A 15,989-nucleotide genomic window follows, 5' to 3' on the forward strand; every position below is an offset into this window, starting at 1 on the left:
TGAAGTTGATTGCGCATACCTTAGAAATCTAAAGGAAATGTTTTTGACCACAGGTGTTCTAACAGAACTTTTGGACACTGTAGGTGTTCATTACTTCATTTATCATGTTTACATGATTTATGTGTGTATAATAATATATAAGATGAAAATTGGGGAATTTAAGGAGATATAGTCATGTATAAGATGAAAATTAGGGAATTTAAGGAGATATAGCCATGTATAAGATGAAAATTAGTGAATTTAAGGAGATATAGTCATGTATAAGATGAAAATTAGTGAATTTAAGGAGATATAATCATATATAAGATGAAAATTAGTGAATTTAAGGAGATATAGTCATGTATAAGATGAAAATTAGTGAATTTAAGGAGATATAATCATATATAAGATGAAAATTAGTGAATTTAAGGAGATATAGTCATGTATAAGATGAAAATTAGTGAATTTAAGGAGATATAATCATATATAAGATGAAAATTAGTGAATTTAAGGAGATATAGTCATGTATAAGATGAAAATTAGTGAATTTAAGGAGATATAGTCATGTTTAAGATGAAAATTAGCGAATTTAAGGAGATATAGTCATGTATAAGATGAAAATTAGTGAATTTAAGGAGATATAGTCATGTATAAGATGAAAATTAGTGAATTTAAGGAGATATAGTCATGTATAAGATGAAAATTAGGGAATTTAAGGAGATATAGTCATGTATAAGATGAAAATGAGTGAATTTAAGGAGATATCATATATATAGAGAATACACGGTTAGTATCTTACAATACAAGGTTTATTTTGGTGCGAGACTTAGGAAAGCCGAGATGACGAGGCTATGCCGAGTCATCTCGGCTTTCCGTGTCGAGCACCAAAATAAACCTTGTATTGTAAGGTACTAACCGTGTATTCTGTTTATCCTGCAACCATTATGGCATTCAAAACGAAAGCAAATTGACAGTTCCTTACTTTGTTTCGCTCGAAGCGAGACGATTCTTTGATGCGGAGGTAAAGATTCATTCACTTAACCGAATGAGAGTGCACTCCTTTTTACTGCCGTGGGAAATAAATAAGCGCATTCACAAACAGTCACCATAATTCTATTCAGTGTGATATATCACTGAAAGGAAATGAAAATACTCAAATAACAATAGATACCCATTAAAGAATTACTTAACAATACATACCTTTGTCATGAGCCAAGAAAAAGACGGCACCGCCATACGAGATTTTCGATATCGTAAAAATGACGTTATTTCGGTGAATGTGACGTCACGTTTTAGCGGGACTGAATGACGTTTCATTCACCGGAAGGTTCAAGTTCTGGGTCAAGTTAGAAAAAGTGCCGTCAGATATGGAACAAATTCACGTGATCGTATTGACGGATAAAGCATATCGTATTGACGGATAAAGCACAAGTTTATCCGGCAGTAGTTATCGGTCAGTATGTGGGACAGTTGCAGGATAAAAGATGAAAATTAGTGAATGGAGACTTAATGTTTGTCTTCTCATGTAACAGACAGAACTACGCCTAGTTTACATAGTGCTAGCTCACTGAATCATTCTTTATCTGGTATATATGTGTAGTTTAGTTTACCTAGTTTACATAGTGCTAGCTCACTGAATCATTCTCTATCTGGTATATATGTGTAGTTTAGTTTACTTAGTTTACATAGTGCTAGCTCACTGAATCATTCTTTATCTGGTATATGTGTAGTTTAGTTTACTTAGTTTACATAGTGCTAGCTCACTGAATCATCCTTTATCTGGTATATATGTAGTTTAGTTTACTTAGTTTACATAGTGCTAGCTCACTGAATCATTCTTTATCTGGTATATGTGTAGTTTAGTTTACTTAGTTTACATAGTGCTAGCTCACTGAATCATTCTTTATCTGGTATATGTGTAGTTTAGTTTACTTAGTTTACATAGTGCTAGCTCACTGAATCATTCTTTATCTGGTATATATGTGTAGTTTAGTTTACCTAGTTTACATAGTGCTAGCTCACTGAATCATTCTTTATCTGGTATATATATGTAGTTTAGTTTACTTAGTTTACATAGTGCTAGCTCACTGAATCATTCTTTATCTGGTATATATGTGTAGTTTAGTTTACTTAGTTTACATAGTGCTAGCTCACTGAATCATTCTTTATCTGGTATATATGTGTAGTTTAGTTTACTTAGTTTACATAGTGCTAGCTCACTGAATCATTCTTTATCTGGTATATATGTGTAGTTTAGTTTACTTAGTTTACATAGTGCTAGCTCACTGAATCATTCTTTATCTGGTATATATATGTGTTTAGTTTACTTAGTCTACATAGTGCTAGCTCACTGAATCATTCTTTATCTGGTATATATATGTGTAGTTTAGTTTACTTAGTTTACATAGTGCTAGCTCACTGAATCATTCTTTATCTGGTATATATGTGTAGTTTAGTTTACTTAGTTTACATAGTGCTAGCTCACTGAATCATTCTTTATCTGGTATATATGTGTAGTTTAGTTTACCTAGTTTTACCTCATGATATTTTTTTAGTTTAGTTTCATAGTGCTAGCTCACTGAATCATTCTTTAGCTCACTGAATCATTCTTTTTGGTATATATATATGTGTAGTTTAGTTGTTTACCTAGTTTACATAGTGCCCAGCTCACTGAATCATTCTTTATCTGGAATATATGTGTAGTTTAGTTTACTTAGTTTACATAGTGCTAGCTCACTGAATCATTCTTTATCTGGTATATGTGTAGTTTAGTTTACTTAGTTTACATAGTGCTAGCTCACTGAATCATTCTCTATCTGGTATATATGTAGTTTAGTTTACTTAGTTTACATAGTGCTAGCTCACTGAATCATTCTCTATCTGGTATATATGTGTAGTTTAGTTAACTTAGTGTACATAGTGCTAGCTCACTGAATCATTCTTTATCTGGTATATATGTGTAGTTTAGTTTACCTAGTTTACATAGTGCTAGCTCACTGAATCATTCTTTATCTGGTATATATATGTGTAGTTTAGTTTACTTAGTTTACATAGTGCCAGCTCACTGAATCATTCTTTATCTGGAATATATGTGTAGTTTAGTTTACTTAGTTTACATAGTGCTAGCTCACTGAATCATTCTTTATCTGGTATATGTGTAGTTTAGTTTACTTAGTTTACATAGTGCTAGCTCACTGAATCATTCTCTATCTGGTATATATGTGTAGTTTAGTTTACCTAGTTTACATAGTGCTAGCTCACTGAATCATTCTCTATCTGGTATATATGTGTAGTTTAGTTTACTTAGTTTACATAGTGCTAGCTCACTGAATCATTCTTTATCTGGTATATGTGTAGTTTAGTTTACTTAGTGTACATAGTGCTAGCTCACTGAATCATTCTTTATCTGGTATATATGTGTAGTTTAGTTTACTTAGTTTACATAGTGCTAGCTCACTGAATCATTCTTTATCTGGTATATATGTGTAGTTTAGTTTACCTAGTTTACATAGTGCTAGCTCACTGAATCATTCTCTATCTGGTATATATGTGTAGTTTAGTTTACTTAGTTTACATAGTGCTAGCTCACTGAATCATTCTTTATCTGGTATATGTGTAGTTTAGTTTACTTAGTTTACATAGTGCTAGCTCACTGAATCATTCTTTATCTGGTATATGTGTAGTTTAGTTTACTTAGTTTACATAGTGCTAGCTCACTGAATCATTCTTTATCTGGTATATATGTGTAGTTTAGTTTACCTAGTTTACATAGTGCTAGCTCACTGAATCATTCTTTATCTGGTATATATATGTAGTTTAGTTTACTTAGTCTACATAGTGCTAGCTCACTGAATCATTCTTTATCTGGTATATATATGTGTAGTTTAGTTTACTTAGTTTACATAGTGCTAGCTCACTGAATCATTCTTTATCTGGTATATATATGTGTAGTTTAGTTTACTTAGTTTACATAGTGCTAGCTCACTGAATCATTCTTTATCTGGTATATATGTGTAGTTTAGTTTACTTAGTTTACATAGTGCTAGCTCACTGAATCATTCTTTATCTGGTATATATGTGTAGTTTAGTTTACCTAGTTTACATAGTGCTAGCTCACTGAATCATTCTCTATCTGGTATATATGTGTAGTTTAGTTTACTTAGTTTACATAGTGCTAGCTCACTGAATCATTCTTTATCTGGTATATGTGTAGTTTAGTTTACTTAGTGTACATAGTGCTAGCTCACTGAATCATTCTTTATCTGGTATATATGTGTAGTTTAGTTTACTTAGTTTACATAGTGCTAGCTCACTGAATCATTCTTTATCTGGTATATATGTGTAGTTTAGTTTACCTAGTTTACATAGTGCTAGCTCACTGAATCATTCTTTATCTGGTATATATGTGCATGAACTATTTGATAAGAGAAATCACTACTTCCATAGGCCATGTTACATCAAGACACATTGTGAAAGAATGATGATCTTCCATTTATGGTTCTTTGCTATTAAGGCTTTTCCTGAAAAGGCTGTGAGCATTGTTATTTGTCAGCTGTATGTAATATATATAAATCTAATGGATGCAACTAGTCAGGAAAAGTTGAACATGATTAGCAGAAGAATCTGAGCAATTACTGGGCAAAGATTGGACTGCTGACTGATTTCCTTCAACTCGTTCACCCATGAAACTCCAAAATGGACTATAACAGCCTTTGAACTAGAAGAATCTAAATGCGTCTTAAGGGGTGAATGGTTTAATAATACAAGTAAGGGGTGTATGGTTTAATACTACAAGTAAGGGGTGCGTGGTTTAATAATACAAGTAAGGGGTGCATGGTTTAATAATACAAGTAAGGGGTGCATGGTTTAATAATACAAGTAAGGGGTGCATGGTTTAATAATACAAGTAAGGGGTGCATGGTTTAATAATACAAGTAAGGGGTGCATGGTTTAATAATACAAGTAAGGGGTGCATGGTTTAATAATACAAGTAAGTGGTGCATGGTTTAATAATACAAGTAAGGGGTGCATGGTTTAATACTACAAGTAAGGGGTGCATGGTTTAATAATACAAGTAAGGGGTGCATGGTTTAATAATACAAGTAAGGGGTGCATGGTTTAATAATACAAGTAAGGGGTGCATGGTTTAATAATACAAGTATATATAGTCTAAATGCTCGTACACATACATGTAGTAAATTTAGATGAGAGGAAGTATGAAATTTGATAAGTCAAAATAAAGCTCTCACATTCCAAAGGTATTGTATACAAGATTATCTGCATTAAGGAAATAGATGATATTTTGAAAATACAGAACTATGACACACTGAAGTGTCATTGTAGAAATTATTGTCAATATGGATAGCAATCGGACAGGAAGTTGAACATCGGGGATTGCCAGGAACAATTGAACATTGATTCCAGTGTTTCACTCCTGTCCAAGTTTATGTTGATGTTACTGGTCGTGTTGCCATGGTAACTATGATACATGATTTGCCCCGGCGATTTAGAGTAAGTAATAGAAGGAGAAGGTAATAACCGAGGACTGTCGGTGGACAACGCTTTCTCCATCACTTGATTGTCATCCATTAGGGTATTTTTATCGTATGATTATTGGAAATGTGACAGATTGATGTTGTTACACATAGCGACACTCTCTCGACACTCTTGTGACCTTGATTCTCTTCAGCTGTAACTGTCCTCTGTAATGTCAATGATTTACTTAGAGACCTGTCATCAGTGCTCTGTCTTTTTTTGTTCTTGGTTGCTATGATTATATATTTGTTTGAAGAATGAGACAAAAAAAATACATTTTGAAAATATGTTTTTGGTATCATCAATCATATTGATGAAGAAAAAGAAATGATGTGGATATTTGAAGAAAATTCTTGTGTTTAGCTATCGGATTAATACAAAAGCTATGAAAGATGAGAAATTTTTAGAAATTAATAAAATGTGCAATATAAGATATATGCAGGGACAATTGAAAATTTGTGAAGGAAGTGATGAATTATGTTTTTTATCAGGTCACTTTAATGAATGGGATGATGTAGTCCTCACCCTCATATTAAATTAAACCTGTCCTTGTGACCACCTCTGTAAAATGACCATCTGTCCCATGGGTGGTCTTGATGTATTAGCTTGATTACTCTAATGGTTACTATATAAACGGCAGTGTCATATTGTACACATACCAGTATTAGGGCTTCATATATCATATATAGCTCATAACCACAATTTTCATGGAGTGGGATATTTTATTGGACTAATGTAAATTGGTATTAAGGCTGGCAATGAACCTGGCATGTCATCACTGTTAGATAGACTACACACAATGATCATGTATATCCTGGCCATGTAACAGCTACTACAGTATGGCTATATATTTTGATTAAGTTCCACTTAGATTGTTCTGTCTGACACCATATATATATAATGCAGTATATTTCACAACAGTAATGAATGTTTAACAAGTTAGACCTGTCTTAGTGACCACCTCTGTATTAAGACCATCTCTGTATAAAGCCCACCTCTGTATAAAGGCTACTTCTGTATGAATACCAACTCTGTATTAAGACCACCTCTGTGTAAAGACCACCTTTTTATAAATATCTACTCTGTATTAAGACCACCTCTGTATAAAGACCACCTCTGTATACAGGCTACCACTGTATAAAGGTTACCTCTATATAAATACCGAATCTATATTTAGACCACCTCTGTGTAAAGACTACCTGTTTATAAAGGCCACCTCTGTATTAAGACCACCTCTGTATTAAGATCACCTCTGTATTAAGACCACCTCTGTATAAAGGCCACCTCTGTATAAAGGCCACCTCTGTATAAATACCACCCATGTATTAAGACCACCCCTGTATTAAGACCACCTCTGTATTAAGACCACCTCTGTATAAAGGCCACCTTTGTATAAAGGCCACCTCTGTATAAATACCACTTCTGTATAAATATCACCTCTGTTTAAATACCACCCCTGTATAAAGACCACCTATGTATTAATACCAGCTCTGTATAAAGGCCACCTCTGTATTAAGACCACCTGTATAATAGGACCAGTCTTGTAGTTCCAAATAGTGATTTCAATACTATATGACTCGTATATAAAGTACATTTGGCTACAAGATTGTCCCTTCAGTGGTTTGACTGCATAAACTAATTTGTGATCTACTCTTTGTTTGTCATTATGATATCACATGAGGTGTTACTGAGAATTTGGGAGGAACTTGTACAGTTAGATCATACCCAAGTGGTCAAGGTGACCACATATTATTTCCTACCAAATCGGGGGATCAAATCCTGGTTGACTACTACAAATCAAATTTATTCCTGCTGAAAAGGTTGAAAGTTGGCACATGCAATCAAAATCTTATGTACCCTTAGCTCGGGTTGATACAGAAATTTCTCACAGCTAACCCTGCAGATTAGGGAATTGTTGAAGAATCTTTAGATTGGGTAATGAAAAACTTCTTTATTTACTCAATTGACCTATAAAAAAAACTTTTCTATTGTAGATCGGCCATAGATACAACAACAGTGAAAAAAGAACGTGTAGCTATAAAGAAGATCTCGCCGTTCGAGCACCAGACATACTGTCAGCGAACTCTAAGAGAAATAAAGATTCTTACACGATTTAAGCATGAAAATGTAAGTATCAACATGTTCTATTAGTTGTTTTATTCGATAAAGAAAACATCAAAATTAAGATGTTTATAAATCAGCAGGATCATACAGTGCTGCTCAATTCTGTCTTGTTGTGTTGTGTAGTAATCCAGATTCGACAAGGAGATGGAAAGGGGGAGGGGTGGGGGGTGTTAACAACAGCCATTTCCAGTCTGAATCCTGATATAAATGTCAAGTTTTGATTTTGCCATCATCATAAAAAAGAACACTGTTGTTCAAGAAAACGGTAATTTATTCACCGCAAAAAGGAGAAAACTCATCAGTCATCATTAAGACAGTAAAAACGATGATGTCGTGTGTTTAAACCCAAACAGTAAAACTATAAGAATTGTATAGGTTTAGCAGACGTAAATGTAGCCCCAAAAGATCAGTGTGGATTTGACCTCAGACCATCAGAGGTCTGTTGGGAAATCCTGATTTAATTACCATGTACTATTAAGTTGTGTGGGCAGGGGATGGTTTATAAAGAACATGTGGTAAGTATACAGACCGACTTGTTACTGTACCTGTCTTCAGATTCCTAAGGTTCAGACTGGTGTACTAAAATGTTATCTAAATATTCCATCTAATTCAGCAATTAATTATGTAACATTTATGGTACTTTAGATAATAAATAATGTGCAGAATATGATGATAAGGAGAAATTCATCAATTTATCACTCCTAAGGAAGCCATAATGTAATATAGGAGGTGTAACGAGTTGTTAGCTGATCACTGTGTTTGGGTTATACAGTATCAGACATGTAGCTTGTTGGTAACTGATCAGGCTCGGTTACAGGGTACATGTTCCATCAGTTCTGAAGACAATTTTGTTAGATTAGCATGATATAACTCATCAATATGGTATGCATTCCTTGGCTACATGGAATAATTCTCATAGAGAAAATTAAAGGGATCGCATATACAAATGTCAATGAAGCTCCACCCTTCAAATATGTTGATAACTTGAATCTTTGATCAGTAAGATATATATTGTATATACTGTCAGTGTTGTTGTGGAAAGTTTTCTGTTGCTGATGTATAGACAACAGCTTGTGTTTGTGATGTTCTTTGTGTAGATTGTTTTTATTGGTTCAACATGAAACATTTGTGTAACATGGAAAAAACCGAAATCTTGCTGTGTGAACAAAACGTTGTCAGTTGGTGCTGATGATGCTGACAGCAGTGGAGTATTATACCAACCCCAGGATGTGTCCGCTATCATCAAGATCAGCCTAGAGTCTAACATGATTATGTAATTCTAAACACACTCTATTAGTTCTCATCTTCGTTAACATCTTACTCATGTAATTTTAATTATTATATTGTGATTTCCTTATTTGCTGTGGTTTGAATATTTAGACATTGGTTGAGTACCTTTGTCATTCTTTTGGTTCTCATTTTCGTTAATGATGCTCCACCGCCGACAGACCATAAATGATACTCATCATTTGAACATTAATATTGATGTGTACATATATGTCTGATTAACACAAAAATAATATAAAGTTCTTTATTTTGCACAGTCAGAACTTCATTCTATATAGAACATTGTGGCCCGGAATGTTTTCGGGATGCATTTAAATATTTCCAATATTTTTATCTTAAAGTAAAATTAGAGGCTCAAACTTTCCAATGGAGGTAATGGTGTAAAGTAAGTAACTTTTGTAACTTGAGAAAAAATCTTGAGGAAGAATATTAATGCATTCTCAGAAAAATGTGATTTTAGTGTAGCTTCAATCTACTGAAAGTATGCCACATCTCCTTAGATTTGACTTTCAGAGAAAGCTTTTAAGGTCATGGGTTTTGATTGTATTTCAAATCTCAGGAAATTGGAAAAATATTATTGATACCACTCTGTTTCCTCATTCCAGCAATTTGAACATTTGAAATTTCCACTTCAATATAATTTCCTGTACGAGACATCTTCTATGTCATCTGGCTTAATGTTCTAGCTGCTTGACGCTCTGTAGACTTGTAGTGACAACGATAATGACTTCTGGTTTTAGTCTGAAATCAAAGACATCAGTGTGTCTGTATCTGGAACTACTGACATGGAAATGTGAACCGAAGATAATTATTCCGTCTTGGCACATTAAAGAGTTATCTGCCCCTACGGGTAGGTATTGATTGTGACGTCATGTGTTTACGAGAATTCCTGCAAGGGAGATAACTGTGTCACATGAAAAGACAGCATAACAATGGCTTCCATGGAATGTAAATGGGTACTCAATAATATCTGTAGTATTTATAACTGACAACTGATTTGGTACGTTTGTTGACAAATCTGACATCTATAGCTAATGTGGTGTAGCTTTACTGATAACTAGAGTTATAGTGGAAATCTGACATCTATAGCCAATGTGGTGTAGCTTTACTGACAACTAGAGTTATAGTGCAAATCTGACATCTATAGCTAATGTGGTGTAGCTTTACTGATAACTAGAGTTATAGTGCAAATCTGACATCTATAGCTAATGTGGTGCAGCTTTACTGACAACTAGAGTTATACTGCAAATCTGACATCTATTGCCAATGTATTGCAGCTTTACTGACAACAAGAGTTATACTGCAAATCTGACATCTATAGCTAATGTGGTGTAGCTTTACTGATAACTAGAGTTATACTGCAAATCTGACATAGCTAATGTGGTGCAGCTTTACTGATAACTAGAGTTATACTGCAAATCTGACATCTATAGCCAATGTGGTGCAGCTTTACTGATAACAACTGACATCTATACACAACTCCTGATGTATTACTGAACCATTAACCGGTATTAGTTGACAACTATTAGAACAACTAGAAAATCAGTAATTGTAAGCCAAATATAATATGACTGCTGGATCAGTGTTTACCTCAGTTTACAGTATACATTGTGCCAACAACAACACAACACTAGCTGTTTCTAAAGTAACAGGCATGGCATGTATTTATTCTCTAAACTATCTATTTTGGAGTAGCTGCAGATCAAAGTTAGCCAAAACACACGAGCGAGCGTAACAGCCATAGGTACAGCATACATTGACCAGATATGCAGGTTTACGCATTATCGTAGTGACATAATTTGATACACTCAGGAGATGGTGAAACAATGGATTTGTAAGTCGTCTCCAGAGACTACCTTTCTCGTGTGCTAATCCACCATGTGCCTTTCAATTAATTTAAGAAGCACTCGGGTTGATAAAATTGTCACAAACAACCCATCACTGGTTTGATATGGATGGACTATGACATGGAAATGCGATTGGAGGCTGGGCGTGACGATTTGCGATGGTTAGCGTGGCGGAGGTGATGTGAAGGATATGTATATACAGCACAGCCATGTTAGGCAGCTAAAGCCTCGGCTGTGTGGATGATCGTCCTATGTGGACCGATCAATGACAATGCCAGAAATTAATCAATAACACATTGTTCTTATATATCCGACAGATTTTCTCATATTGACAAAAATTAAGTCTTGGCAGGAAGTCTTTTGTGAGTGCTCAGAAATGGGGAACTTCCTGGGTAATGACTATGCTAGTGATCAGTAATAATGCTGTTTTCATACAATTTGTCAATTATTTAGGTCAGCTAGATCTGGCCTGGGGAAGGCTTATCGTTTTGTTTTCATCTCAAACTAGGATGGAATTTCATCTTATCGTCAATAACTTTAAAGGGGATGAATGAAGAATAGAAAAAAATTGAGGAACTTTTAAAGCGAATGAATTAAGAGTAGGAGAAAAATCAATATAATTTAAGAAAGAATAATTATTTCTTCAATAGCAGTTAACAGAAAAGCTATTAAGCTAATAATATCTATAATCAAATAAAGTGAAACTTCAAAGTAAGCAGAAAGGAGTCATATTTTAATAATTTAAGCAAATAATAGAGGTGAAAATAACAATAAAATGGGAGATTCATTAATAATGAATTGGTAAATGCAATTGCTGATCTAATACTTTTAATGAAAACATATATAGATTTATTCAAGTGGAAACCTTGTCAGAGTTTTTCCCTGCAGTAAAACGATGATTGCTCTAATTGCATTTGTAATATTTAGGATTAGGAAAGTGAAGATTGATCATACTGCTGATTTCTTGAAAATTTAATTTGCTTAAATTTGATTGTGTGAAATGTGTTTAATTTTGTAATATATCATGTCAGGTATCGTATATAATAGCAATGTTACAAATCATACAAATACATAAACTTAATGATCTTTATAATACTGTAATGTTACATGAAGAATTAGATGACTGATATCAGCTAGTGTCTATTTCCTTAAATTCAATATGCTTGAAGGAAATGGCCAGGTGATCATAAAGGTATGTCCAGCATTCTACTACTGGTCATCTACTTTTGGGCCATGATTCATGTCCAACAGAACTCTAACTGTAATACAACAATCAAAGCCCTATACCAAACCATGTAGTTGAGGACTAATCATGCTTGAAATTACTGAATTTATCAATATGTCTATGAATAAATGATCATGGAAGAAGTTAATGAATAAATGAAGGAAATGGAAAAAGGAAAAAAAAGAAATGTTAATACATAGATGATAGATGAAGCAAAGGGAAAGAGAAAAAAACATATCTTATTAGTGTCAGGACAAGAGGCAGGATGATGCCCTTGGATCCTTCAAGGTCACATTTTGGTCTACTTTTAACAAAGTAAAAAGGCCATGTAATGGCTACAGTGAGTGTAATGATACAATTTGGTAAGATGTCATTTAAATCATGTTCATGCAGTGTAGGTGCATTTGTTTGAAGTGCATTAATGCAAATGTCTTGTTATAGAAACGCTATCTTTACAAAAACAGTAAGGAATCTCTTGGGATAAAAGAATGAATTTTGATTCTGAGTTAGACTTTAGAGAATTAGATAGAACGCAAGAATCATGTGGCGCAAGATAACGCATGTTCCGCATGGCGAGCAAGTTATTGGAATTGGATAAAAATGCTAGACAGAGGGAGATCGTCAATCTGGGATGTACATAGATATTCTGTACAAGTCTGCGATGCAATTGAAAATTGGAAAGACAATTGGCTCAACCCTAGGGACTTGTCTGTCAATCAACATAGTTACCTTGACGATAGGAATTGTTGACAATGTTTCAGTGTGCCTTCAAATTTGTTTTGAAATCTGAGTGCCATGCACTACTTTGTTGAATTTTCTATCTCTTTTGGCTTGTATTTCAAACTGTATTGAATATATACAGTAGACAAAAATTCCTTTATTAAATGTTATAAATTGTCAGACATTTCATGATGGTTATCATAACATGTATTGACTTTTGCATATAGACATTTGTTGGTATAGGGAATCTGCATATTCCATTTGTGTGAAATATAGAAGTACATTTCAAGTTGCATACAGGATTACACCGAATAATGAGATATATATATATATAAATGACATTCAACATTTCGAAGACGTGGCAGTCTTGTGGTGGAGGAAAGAACCTTATATCTGATATCAAACAAGGGATTCAGTAGTTTTCACTTTTGAGTTATAAAGCAAAGGCCAAAATAGAAACTAGAAAGGGATAGAGAGAATTAAAAATCACGATGGCTGCTGGATTGATAATGAACATTTCTGCACAACCAACAATTAAAGCTATACAGTATTGGTGAAGCTGATATAATTTACTATTCTTTTTTTTATATATCTTTTATTTTTCCAATTTATCGTACATGTATAATACACAACATTATATCAATCATACTTCCACAAACAAACAGAAAAAATAAACACACACGCAAAGACACACATACTCCTCACACAAATAGTCATATAAACAAAACACTGCACAAAAGACAACACTAAAACTACATTAAAAAAACATAACAGTATACAGTAGAAAAGCATTTAGATTAAATTATATAACTTTAAAAGAAAAGACTATGGTGGTCAACTACTCGGAAAAATATACCTGGTAAAGCATTAAGAGAGAAAGGTATGGCGACAATTTTTTTTTTTAATAATCATGATAATTCTAGTAACCTTTGCCATTTTACCCATTTCCTTTCAAATTTAACTTTCAGTATATTATCACTAATTTGTATATTAAATTTCTGAATAGTGTACCGATCTTTAATATGATTGATGAAAGCTGTGATGGATAATGGTGTATTAAGACATCTGGACTTATATATATACCATTTAATCATAAGAACTATTTCATTATCAATTTCGCTATTTGTTACTCTATTATGAAATCCGAAAAGCAATGTTTTTTATTAAATCTAAAGGGAATTAGCAGAGCATCAATGAAATATTCTAAAGTGTTGTAAAACTCTTGAATTTTGTAACAGTTCCAAAACGCATGCTTAATAGTTTCTATTTCATCATTACAAGCGAACAAAAAGGGCTTTCTTTAATACCTAATCTAAAAAGATGAACATTTGTTGTAAGTATATGATGGTTTATACTATACTGTAGCCACTGCAATTTTGTATTTTGAGAAACAAGAAAAGGGGTTCTATAAATCATTTGTCAAAGTTAAAAAAGTCTCCCCATTTTTTCCGTCCTGTTGCAATAGTATCATTTGAACTGAGTATATTGTAAAAATCTTTTACAATTTACTATTCTTAATAATTAATCTCTGTAAAAAATGAAAATACTCATATGTCAAAGGTTTGAAGGTCAGATTGATTTTCCATCCTTTGTTCGTTGTCGTCCAATATGGACGCTGTGACACATGTATTGGTGATTGTGTTGATGAGATTATTGAAATATAAGCAGTGACAGCCATACCCAAAGGTGTGAAATCTAGGATCGGTGGTTCTACTGTAGCATTGTGATCCTACAGCATTCTGTATACCTAATACATTTACTGTTAATGAGGCTAGGGATGGTGGTGATGGCTGCGCTCCGAGGGTCAGTATTGATTAGAGATTTGACACAAGGCCTAGAACAATACTGTTGTCAGTCTCTACTGCTACTGTAAGGTGCTCCTCGTCTGTCTAGAGATTGGACACAAGGCCTAGAACAATACTGTTGTCAGTCTCTACTGCTACTGTAAGGTGCTCCTCGTCTGTCTAGAGATTGGACACAAGGCCTAAAACAATACTGCTGTCAGTCTCTACTGCTACTGTAAGGTACTCCTCGTCTGTCTAGAGATTGGACACAAGGCCTAGAACAATACTGCTGTCAGTCTCTACTGCTACTGTAAGGTACTCCTGGTCTGTCTAGAGATTGGACACAAGGCCTAGAACAATACTGCTGTCAGTCTCTACTGCTACTGTAAGGTGCTCCTCGTCTGTCTAGAGATTGGACACAAGGCCTAGAATAATACTGCTGTCAATCTCTACTGCTACTGTAAGGTACTCCTCGTCTGTATAGAGATTGGACACAAGGCCTAGAACAATACTGCTGTCAGTCTCTACTGCTACTGTAAGGTACTCCTGGTCTGTCTAGAGATTGGACACAAGGCCTAGAACAATACTGCTGTCAGTCTCTACTGCTACTGTAAGGTACTCCTCGTCTGTCTAGAGATTGGACACAAGGCCTGGAACAATACTGCTGTCAATCTCTACTGCTACTGTAAGGTACTCCTCGTCTGTCTAGATATTGGACACAAGGCCTAGAACAATACTGTTGTCAGTTTCTACTGCTACTGTAAGGTACTCCTCGTCTGTCTAGAGATTGGACACAAGGCCTAGAACAATACTGCAGTCAATCTCTACTGCTACTGTAAGGTACTCCTCGTCTGTCTAGATATTGGACACAAGGCCTAGAACAATACTGTTGTCAGTTTCTACTGCTACTGTAAGGTACTCCTCGTCTGTCTAGAGATTGGACACAAGGCCTAGAACAATACTGCTGTCAGTCTCTACTGCTACTGTAAGGTACTCCTGGTCTGTCTAGAGATTGGACACAAGGCCTAGAACAATACTGCTGTCAGTCTCTACTGCTACTGTAAGGTGCTCCTCGTCTGTCTAGAGATTGGACACAAGGCCTAGAACAATACTGCTGTCAGTCTCAACTGCTTCTGTAAGGTACTCCTCATCTGTCTAGAGATTAGACACAAGGCCTAGAACAATACTGCTGTCAGCTCAGTCTCTACTGCTACTGTAAGGTACTCCTCGTCTGTCTAGAGATTGGACACAAGGCCTAGAACAATACTGCTGTCAGTCTCAACTGCTTCTGTAAGGTACTCCTCATCTGTCTAGAGATTAGACACAAGGCCTAGAACAATACTGCTGTCAGTCTCAACTGCTTCTGTAAGGTACTCCTCATCTGTCTAGAGATTAGACACAAGGCCTAGAACAATACTGCTGTCAGCTCAGTCTCTACTGCTACTGTAAGGTACTCCTCGTCTGTCTAGAGATTAGACTCAAGGCCTA

General features: G+C 34.7%; 1 protein-coding gene across 1 annotated transcript in view; it reads left to right on the top strand.

The window, feature by feature from the left end:
• The window catches only part of LOC138332294 (mitogen-activated protein kinase 1-like), a 70,351-nt gene that overhangs the window by 18,998 nt on the left and 35,364 nt on the right, over positions 1-15,989 (top strand). Inside the window, exon 2 of the mRNA XM_069280327.1 lies at positions 7,509-7,641. Within this exon, the coding sequence (XP_069136428.1) occupies positions 7,509-7,641 (133 nt within the window). The remainder of the gene's footprint in view (positions 1-7,508; positions 7,642-15,989) is intronic.

The sequence above is a fragment of the Argopecten irradians genome, chromosome 9, assembly GCF_041381155.1.
Source record: "Argopecten irradians isolate NY chromosome 9, Ai_NY, whole genome shotgun sequence".
Classification (NCBI taxonomy): domain Eukaryota; kingdom Metazoa; phylum Mollusca; class Bivalvia; order Pectinida; family Pectinidae; genus Argopecten; species Argopecten irradians.